The sequence below is a fragment of the Nothobranchius furzeri genome, chromosome 19 (assembly GCF_043380555.1).
Source record: "Nothobranchius furzeri strain GRZ-AD chromosome 19, NfurGRZ-RIMD1, whole genome shotgun sequence".
Classification (NCBI taxonomy): domain Eukaryota; kingdom Metazoa; phylum Chordata; class Actinopteri; order Cyprinodontiformes; family Nothobranchiidae; genus Nothobranchius; species Nothobranchius furzeri.
The window spans coordinates 23,400,125-23,410,388 of record NC_091759.1 but is presented as its reverse complement, the minus strand read 5'-3'; the positions used below and the strand labels follow the sequence as shown (position 1 = coordinate 23,410,388).

The window sequence follows — 10,264 nt, the reverse complement described above, 5'->3', positions numbered from 1 at the left end:
TTCTGTAGTTGAGGATCAGACCGCCAAGCTCCCCGCCTTTGGCTACCATCCGTCACACACTGCACCCGACCCCTTTGGCTTCTCCCACAAGTGGTGAGCCCATGGGAAGGGGAGCCCGCGTTTCCTCTTTGGGCTGTGAAAGCCTGACCACCAGGTGCTCGCTAACGTGTCCCACCTCCAGAGGGGGCCCTGGTGACCCATGTCCGCACGAGGGAACACTTTTTCCATTGATATTTGCCATCATAAGAGATCTGTGGGCTGCGCTTTGTCTGATCCGTCAGAGTTACTTAAGTTACTAAAGTTACTAAAGTTACACAGTGGAATAAAAGCCTCTGAAAGCCTCTGAAAGCACAGAAGGTAACTTTACATTTTTATTATCTGAGTAAATTCAGCTGTAATTCCTTTATTTCTTCAGGATTCCAACAGTTTTAGCAGAGTTACAACTCCGGATGAGGAACAGAAGTTTCGACACGGCTGCGTCAAGAAGAGTTGGTCACAGAATTTATTTCCATTTTCTGACAAAACTCCACACAAACAAACTGGAAACCAGCTGAAAAAGAGAGATCCTTCTGTTTTATTTCATTTCCTTAGTTTGTTTATTTTTTAGCTGCTTCAGGAATTAACATAGCCTAGCGTAACCTAGGCTAGCCTAGCCTAGCATAGCAACTTTCCTGTTTCATCCACAGATTTAAACAATGAAACTGGAGAGAAATCTCTTTTTCCTAGGACACAGAAAGATTTGTCTTCTTGTTTTTTTAATAGGGGTTGGGTTGGTGGGGGGGGGGGGGGCAGGAAGTGGGTGGAAGTTAAAGGTACGGAGGAGGGGTTGCACAGTGTTCACAGACAGACAGACAGACAGACAGGGGCAGATAGACAGGCAGGGTGGGGGGGTGGGGGAGGAGCCTGTTCAGGTTCAGGGGCGGGGGGGGGGGGGGGGGGGGCGGTGTGCTTTGTCATGTCTGAATGAAAACAAGCAGCTCTCAAACCAAACTTAAAAAAAACACAAAACTTTTACAAATAATTTAGTTAAAAAACCACATCAGTGACACACACGGGGTGGGGTGGGGGGTGGCAGTGGATACTGGCAGTGAGTAGGGGGAGGGGGGGTATCAGGACATGGCAGTGAGCTGGAGCTGATCCTGGCGCCCCCCGCTGGAGCGAAACAGTCACTTTTATTCTGATTAATCTTTTATTTGAGCAAAAATAATCAGAACAAGAGTAAAAAGCATCCTGGCAGATTAGAGCTGGACAGAAAACGGGACAGAGAGACGGAGAGGACAGGGGGGACACACGAGCCGCCCCCCCCCCCCTCTGCTGCTGGTCCTTCGTCGTCGTGGCAGTTTGTTTTTCTTTAGGAGGAAATGAAGAGGAGATGAAGAGGAGATGAAGAGATGAAGGAGGAGTAAACATAGTCGTCTGGTATGATCAGAGTATAAATGGGGGGGGGTAAATGATGCTTTGATAATTTAATAATACGTCTCTTTTTCCACCCAGCCTGCAGAGAAGAGAGAAAAGACAGGAAGAGGAGGAGGAGGAGGAGGAGGAGGTGTAAAGAGTTACTCAGAAGCCGAGTCTGTGAGGATTAAAAGCGATCAGCTGATTGAACGCCCGCCTACCTCCAGGGTTTCGGCGAAGGATGAGTTTTCGGATCTCGTCGTAAACAAAGATGAGGAAGCTGTACGGGAACGCACAGAACCACCAGCTGGGCCTGAGGCAGAAGAGACGTGGACTTTAATCTTTATTCTATTAAAATAAGCTCTACGGCGATCCTCTGGGATGTTCCGTACTTGAGCGGGTACATCCGTAGGGCCAGGTCCATCCCGGGACAGTAGGACAGGAACGCAGCCAGAGCCGTTTCCTCGAACAGACCGAAGATCAAAATCTTATTCCTGCAAAGAGAAACAACGTTTGACGTTTTTATACGAAGCAGAGGAGAGGGCTGGCGGTTTACTGGGTCAACCCACCTCATGCCCTGCTGGAACACAGAGTTACGTCTGGTCTTGCAGATGATGACGTCGGCCCACTGCACCACCACGATGCTGACGAAGAACGCCGTGTGGCAGGTGAACTCCACGATCTTACGCTGCTCGTAGGTCTGTTCAGGAGGAGACCACACCCGTGTAATGTTTCAGCAACACAGCAGGATTCGTTTCCTCCACCAGGAGAAGAGTCACGCCTACCCATTGCTGCCCGTAGCTGTCCTCCAGGTCGTTGTTGGAGCGATCATCCCAGTTCAGCCGGATACCGACCAGCTGGGACGGCAGGAAACCATTTTCAGCCATGATCACAAAATAAGCAAAGAATCCCCCGAGAGCTTGGATCATCCCTGAAAACACACGGGAAGTTTATCCGACACAATAAAAATGTTTAGTTAACGTTTGGGATGGAGGAACACTGGGATGGAGGAACGTTTGGGATGGAGGAACACTGGGATGGAGGAACGTTTGGGATGGAGGAACACTGGGATGGAGGAACGCTGGAGGAACGTTGGGATGGAGGAACATTTGGGATGGAGGACTGCTGGAGGAACATTTGAGATGGAGGAACGCTGGGATGGAGGAACGTTTGGGATGGAGGAACATTTGGGATGGAGGAATGCTGGAGGAATGTTTGGGATGGAGGAATGCTGGAGGAACATTTGAGATGGAGGAACGCTGGGATGGAGGAACGTTTGGGATGGAGGAATGCTGGAGGAATGTTTGGGATGGAGGAATGCTGGAGGAACATTTGAGATGGAGGAACGCTGGGATGGAGGAACGTTTGGGATGGAGGAACATTTGAGATGGAGGAATGCTGGGATGGAGGAACGTTTGGGATGGAGGAACACTGGGATGGAGGAACATTTGGGATGGAGGAACACTGGGATGGAGGAACATTTGGGATGGAGGAACGTTTGGGATGGAGGAACACTGGGATGGAGGAACATTTGGGATGGAGGAACACTGGGATGGAGGAACGTTTGGGATGGAGGAACGTTTGGGATGGAGTAACACTGGGATGGAGGAACGTTTGGGATGGAGGAACGTTTGGGATGGAGGAACACTGGGATGGAGGAACGTTTGGGATGGAGGAACGTTTGGGATGGAGGAACGTTTGGGATGGAGGAACACTGGGATGGAGGAACGTTTGGGATGGAGGAACGTTTGGGATGGAGGAACACTGGGATGGAGGAACATTTGGGATGGAGGAACGTTTGGGATGGAGGAACATTTGGAATGGAGGAATGCTGGAGGAATGTTTGGGATGGAGGAATGCTGGAGGAACATTTGAGATGGAGGAACGCTGGGATGGAGGAACGTTTGGGATGGAGGAATGCTGGAGGAATGTTTGGGATGGAGGAATGCTGGAGGAACATTTGAGATGGAGGAACGCTGGGATGGAGGAACGTTTGGGATGGAGGAACACTGGGATGGAGGAACATTTGGGATGGAGGAACACTGGGATGGAGGAACATTTGGGATGGAGGAACGTTTGGGATGGAGGAACACTGGGATGGAGGAACATTTGGGATGGAGGAACACTGGGATGGAGGAACGTTTGGGATGGAGGAACGTTTTGGATGGAGTAACACTGGGATGGAGGAAAGTTTGGGATGGAGGAAAGTTTGGGATGGAGGAACGTTTGGGATGGAGGAACGTTTGGGATGGAGGAACACTGGGATGGAGGAACGTTTGGGATGGAGGAACGTTTGGGATGGAGGAACACTGGGATGGAGGAACATTTGGGATGGAGGAACATTTGGGATGGAGGAACGTTTGGGATGGAGGAATGATGGAATGGAGGAACATTTGGGATGGAGGAACATTTGGGATGGAGGAACGATGGAATGGAGGAACATTTGGGATGGAGGAACACTGGGATGGAGGAACATTTGGGATGGAGGAACGATGGAATGGAGGAACATTTGGGATGGAGAAACGATGGAATGGAGGAACATTTGGGATGGAGGAACGATGGAATGGAGGAACATTTGGGATGGAGGAACATTTGGGATGGAGGAACGATGGAATGGAGGAACATTTGGGATGGAGGAACATTTGGGATGGAGGAACATTTGGGATGGAGGAACGATGGAATGGAGGAACATTTGGGATGGAGGAACATTTGGGATGGAGGAACGATGGAATGGAGGAACATTTGGGATGGAGGAACACTGGGATGGAGGAACATTTGGGATGGAGGAACGATGGAATGGAGGAACATTTGGGATGGAGGAACACTGGGATGGAGGAACATTTGGGATGGAGGAACGATGGAATGGAGGAACATTTGGGATGGAGGAACGTTTGGGATGGAGGAACATTTGGGATGGAGGAACACTGGGATGGAGGAACATTTGGGATGGAGGAACGTTTGGGATGGAGGAACACTGGGATGGAGGAATACTGGGATGGAGGAATACTGGGATGGAGGAACATTTGGGATGGAGGAACATTTGGGATGGAGGAACACTGGGATGGAGGAACGTTTGGCATGGAGGAACGTTTGGGATGGAGGAACGTTTGGGATGGAGGAACATTTGGGATGGAGGAACATTTGGGATGGAGGAACGCTGGGATGGAGGAACGTTTGGGATGGAGGAACACTGGGATGGAGGAACATTTGGGATGGAGGAACACTGGGATGGAGGAACATTTGGGATGGAGGAACGTTTGGGATGGAGGAACGTTTGGGATGGAGGAACGCTGGGATGGAGGAACGTTTGGGATGGAGGAACACTGGGATGGAGGAACATTTGGGATGGAGGAACACTGGGATGGAGGAACATTTGGGATGGAGGAACGTTTGGGATGGAGGAACACTGGGATGGAGGAACATTTGGGATGGAGGAACACTGGGATGGAGGAACGTTTGGGATGGAGGAACGTTTTGGATGGAGTAACACTGGGATGGAGGAAAGTTTGGGATGGAGGAACGTTTGGGATGGAGGAACGTTTGGGATGGAGGAACACTGGGATGGAGGAACGTTTGGGATGGAGGAACGTTTGGGATGGAGGAACACTGGGATGGAGGAACATTTGGGATGGAGGAACATTTGGGATGGAGGAACGTTTGGGATGGAGGAATGATGGAATGGAGGAACATTTGGGATGGAGGAACGATGGAATGGAGGAACATTTGGGATGGAGGAACACTGGGATGGAGGAACATTTGGGATGGAGGAACGATGGAATGGAGGAACATTTGGGATGGAGAAACGATGGAATGGAGGAACATTTGGGATGGAGGAACGATGGAATGGAGGAACATTTGGGATGGAGGAACATTTGGGATGGAGGAACGATGGAATGGAGGAACATTTGGGATGGAGAAACGATGGAATGGAGGAACATTTGGGATGGAGGAACGATGGAATGGAGGAACATTTGGGATGGAGGAACATTTGGGATGGAGGAACGATGGAATGGAGGAACATTTGGGATGGAGGAACGATGGAATGGAGGAACATTTGGGATGGAGGAACATTTGGGATGGAGGAACGATGGAATGGAGGAACATTTGGGATGGAGGAACATTTGGGATGGAGGAACATTTGGGATGGAGGAACGATGGAATGGAGGAACATTTGGGATGGAGGAACATTTGGGATGGAGGAACGATGGAATGGAGGAACATTTGGGATGGAGGAACACTGGGATGGAGGAACATTTGGGATGGAGGAACGATGGAATGGAGGAACATTTGGGATGGAGGAACACTGGGATGGAGGAACATTTGGGATGGAGGAACGATGGAATGGAGGAACATTTGGGATGGAGGAACGTTTGGGATGGAGGAACATTTGGGATGGAGGAACACTGGGATGGAGGAACATTTGGGATGGAGGAACACTGGGATGGAGGAATACTGGGATGGAGGAACATTTGGGATGGAGGAACATTTGGGATGGAGGAACACTGGGATGGAGGAACGTTTGGCATGGAGGAACGTTTGGGATGGAGGAACGTTTGGGATGGAGGAACATTTGGGATGGAGGAACATTTGGGATGGAGGAACATTTGGGATGGAGGTACGTTTGGGAGCAAATTGCAGTTGTTAGCTAAAGCTACGACACCGCCGCAGACAGGAAGTGCGAGGCGTACCGATCTGTCCGTAGGCGATGCTGATGAGTCTCTCGTTCACCAGCTTGTCCCTCAGAGGGTTCCTGGGCTGGCGCTTCATGATGTCACTTTCTGCTGCTTCGTAGGCCAGAGAGATGGCGGGAACCTGAGACAGATGTGGTTCTGTTACATCATGGAAGAACATCTGGATTTCAGCATGAAAACAAACTTTGATGTGAGGGTTTACAAACAAAATGAATCTTTATGCTTCTGATCATTAATCCCAACTTTATATTTTAGCTCTTTCTCACACAGCAGTTATTATGAAACACGTGAACTAACACATCCAGGACAGATGGCTGTGGATCTAAACCAGGGCTGGTCCTACACTGCCACCTAGTGTCTCCACTGAGTCGTGTACAGGAAACCAGACCAGGATCAAACCGGATGCATCCCGTTTCTGGATGGAAGGTTTGGATCTGATGATAATGTCTGAACAGCGCTGACGTCAGGGATCAGGCTGACCCTCTCTTCTCACCATGTCGGTTCCCAGGTCGATGCAGAGGATGGTGATGGTTCCAAGAGGCAGCGGGATGTTCACCAGGATGAAGAACAGGAAGGGGGTGATTTCTGGGATGTTGCTGGTTAGGGTGTAAGCGATGGACTTCTTCAGGTTGTCGAAGATCAAGCGCCCTGGAAGGAAAAAATAACTTTTTCAAGTTCAGATCTTTCTCCAGGTTTCCAGCGGAGCGGTGGCTGTTAGCTTCCAACACGTTCACACAGTTTTCCTCACGAGTCGCTGGGATACGCTCTGAGCGGCTGGAACGTTTGGGAGAAATGTGAGATGACTTTGGGAGGAGCTGGAGACCAAATTGGGAATATGATAAGTTAGTTTGTAGTTCTGTCACCAACCACATGAGACTCAGGCCGAGGTTTGACCCATCCAGTCAGCTTTAGCGGGATACTGGTTACTGGTTACCGGGATGGGCGGATGCAGCAGCGGGAAGGTATTCACCACTTCTATAACGCGCTCTAGGCAGGTGTGAAAAATGCTGGAAACAAAATAACTTATTTTCATCAACAACAAAAAGAAGGGGATGCAGAAAAGAGAAAGCCAAGCATCAGGTCTTCCAGCTACACCGGAACACAGCTGGACCTGGACTGGTGGGGTGTTCCCGACATCTGGGAGAACTAACCACGGATGTAGGCTTCCTCACATCCTTCTGTCCCTCCGTGGGTCCCAGACACGCTCCACGATGGCGGGATCAGGCTTCTGGTTCTTTAGGACGACGCTAGTTCTGAATGACCGCTCACGTTTATTTGTAAACGATCCTTTTTTTATATTGTTGTTTTCATTTCTACAGGTTTCACTGGAAGCCTCTGAGGGTGAACCCTCACCCCTCCACGGGGCTCGCTCACCTTCTTCTACTCCGGTAACGATGGAGGCGAAGTTGTCATCGAGCAGGATCATGTCTGCGGCTTGTTTGGACACGTCAGAACCAGAAATCCCCATGGCAACACCGATGTCGGCCTTCTTCAGGGCAGGAGAGTCGTTGACGCCGTCGCCCGTCACAGCAACAATGGCTCCCTGACAGAAACAGACGCATTAGCGACAGGCAGCAGCCGTGTGGTCGTAGGCACCTGAGGCGTACCTGTCTCTGGCAGCCCTCTACGATGATCAGCTTCTGCTGGGGGGACGTTCTAGCGAAGACGATCTCAGTGTGGTTCTTCAGGATGTCGTCCATCTGCTCCTGAGAGAGGTCCTTCAGGTCGGTGCCGTGGATCACGCAGGCCTTCGCGTCTCTGCACCAAACAAAGAAACCCGTTCGTTCAGGGACACGTCACGGTCATCAACGCCGCTTTAATGAGCCAAACTTCCTGTTCTACCTGGGGTTAACCTGGCTGACGGGGATGTTCAGACGGGCAGCGATGTCCTCCACCGTCTCGTTGCCCTCAGAGATGATGCCCACACCTTTGGCGATGGCCTTGGCTGTGATTGGATGATCGCCGGTCACCATGATAACCTACAGAGGAAAACAAAGTTAGCCGAGGCGTTTGGTCGGAGATGAACGGCGTCGTGCCGCGAGGACACGCAGGGATCCATGAACGGTGCAGACCTTGATGCCAGCGGAGCGACATTTGCCCACAGCGTCGGGTACGGCGGCACGGGGAGGGTCGATCATGGACATGAGGCCAACGAAGCAAAGGTTATCCGTCTGGAAGTTGACGTCATCGGTGTCGAAGGCAAAACCTTTAGGGTACTTGTCCTCTGGCATGAAGAGGTGGCAGAAACCTGGAAAGACCCAAACCGGAGGATTTAAAACGGTCAGACACAAACATGCTCCAGTGTCGCTCCTCCTTACCCAGCACTCGCTCTCCCAGTCCTCCCAGCTCCAGGTAGGCGTTCTGGAAGGCCTCCTTCATCTCGTCGTCCATGGGCTGCTCTTTGCCCTGCACCATGATGGTGGAGCAGCGGTCCAGGATCCGCTCCGGCGCTCCCTTCATCACCAGCAGGTAGCGATTGTCGCTCTCATCTTCGGTTTCGTGGATGGAGAGCTGGACAGGAACAGATTCAGCTCTTAGTGTTTCAGCGTCGCGACCGGGAGGTCCGGAACCAGAACCCGTCCAGAACCCACGGCTCACCTGATACTTGTTGGTGGAGTTGAACGGGATCTCGGCCACCTTCTTATTCTTGTCCCTCATGGCTTTGACGGCACCACAGGACAGCTCGATGCACTTGAGCAGAGCCGACTCGGAGGCGTCGCCGGCCACCTCCCGCTTCAGGATGGGTAAAGACTCCTGACCCGCTTTGAACACGGCGCGGTTGCACAGCGCAGCGATGCGGGCCAAAGAAACCCAGGTGGTAGAGCTCTTATCGAAGGAGGAACCTGAGGAGGTGAGAACATGTTAACCTGAAGATTCCTCCTTATGGATCACTTCTGAACAGAAACCGCGCAGCAGGAGATCCTCACCAGACTGGTCTTCGGTGGTGTCGGCTTCATGGATCTGATTGTCGAACCACATGTGGGCCACGGTCATCCGGTTCTGGGTCAGGGTTCCCGTCTTGTCGGAGCAGATGGTGGAGGTGGAGCCCAGGGTTTCCACCGCCTCCAAGTTCTTCACCAGGCAGTTCTTACGAGCCATTCGCTTAGCAGTGAGTGTCAGACACACCTGCAGGACAGGAGAGGCAGGTGGGGGGAGAGAGACCGGATGAGCGCCTGCAGGCGTCAGACAAACATCTGCTGACATCAGCAACTTTGAACATCAAACAGACGCTTATCCCGTTCAGCAAAATGCACTCAAACTAAAAACCCGCAGCCCGTCAAGCCATGCAGAGGCATGAACAGGTGAGGCGACGCAGCAGCGCAGCGGTGCGACTCTTTATCACGCCACATACGGCAAGACCAGCGGGCCAAACAGAACCAGCAAAGCCCGAGCCGAGGAGGCCAAACTCCGTCCATGGAGCTGATCAGAGTCGCCAACTGGCCTAAAGTCATTACGCTAGCTAGTGGTTGTCTCTGCAGCGAGCATCAGCGCTGGCCTGGAAGAGACAGGAGACACACACACACACACACACACACACACACATCCACACCCACCACACACACACACACACACACACACATACACCACACACACACACACACACACACATACACCACACACACACACACACATCCACACCCACCACACACACACACATCCACACCCACCACACACACACACACACACACACACACACACCCACCACACACACACACACACATCCACACCCACCACACACACACACACACACACACACACACATACCCACACCCACCACACACACACACACACACCCACCACACACACACACACACACACACACACACACACACACACACACACACACACACACACACACCTGCTTCGAGAGAGAGGGGGGGGAGGATGGACACACACACACACACACACACACACACACACACACACACACCCACACCCACACACACACAGACACACACACACACACACACCTGCTTCGAGAGAAAGGGGGGGAGGATGGACACACACACACACACACACACACACACACACACACACACACACACACACACACACACACACACACCTGCTTCGAGAGAGAGAGAGGGGGGGAGGATGGACACACACACACACACACACACACACACACACACACACACACACACACACACACACACACACACACACCTGCTTCGAGA

The 10,264-nt window shown here is 51.7% G+C and overlaps 1 protein-coding gene across 1 annotated transcript in view; it reads right to left on the bottom strand.

Moving 5' to 3' along the window:
• Nucleotides 1-484: 484 nt before the first annotated feature.
• atp1a3a (ATPase Na+/K+ transporting subunit alpha 3a) overlaps nucleotides 485-10,264 on the bottom strand; it is a 31,392-nt gene continuing 21,612 nt past the window's right edge. The window contains exons 12-25 of the mRNA XM_015974034.3: nucleotides 9,014-9,212; nucleotides 8,685-8,929; nucleotides 8,405-8,597; nucleotides 8,159-8,334; nucleotides 7,929-8,065; nucleotides 7,694-7,844; nucleotides 7,461-7,629; nucleotides 6,580-6,734; nucleotides 6,084-6,207; nucleotides 2,181-2,326; nucleotides 1,965-2,095; nucleotides 1,788-1,889; nucleotides 1,617-1,708; nucleotides 485-1,495 (exon numbers count right to left, since the gene is read on the bottom strand). Of these exons, the coding sequence (XP_015829520.1) occupies nucleotides 1,467-1,495; nucleotides 1,617-1,708; nucleotides 1,788-1,889; nucleotides 1,965-2,095; nucleotides 2,181-2,326; nucleotides 6,084-6,207; nucleotides 6,580-6,734; nucleotides 7,461-7,629; nucleotides 7,694-7,844; nucleotides 7,929-8,065; nucleotides 8,159-8,334; nucleotides 8,405-8,597; nucleotides 8,685-8,929; nucleotides 9,014-9,212 (2,049 nt within the window). The 3' untranslated portion in view covers nucleotides 485-1,466. The remainder of the gene's footprint in view (nucleotides 1,496-1,616; nucleotides 1,709-1,787; nucleotides 1,890-1,964; nucleotides 2,096-2,180; nucleotides 2,327-6,083; nucleotides 6,208-6,579; nucleotides 6,735-7,460; nucleotides 7,630-7,693; nucleotides 7,845-7,928; nucleotides 8,066-8,158; nucleotides 8,335-8,404; nucleotides 8,598-8,684; nucleotides 8,930-9,013; nucleotides 9,213-10,264) is intronic.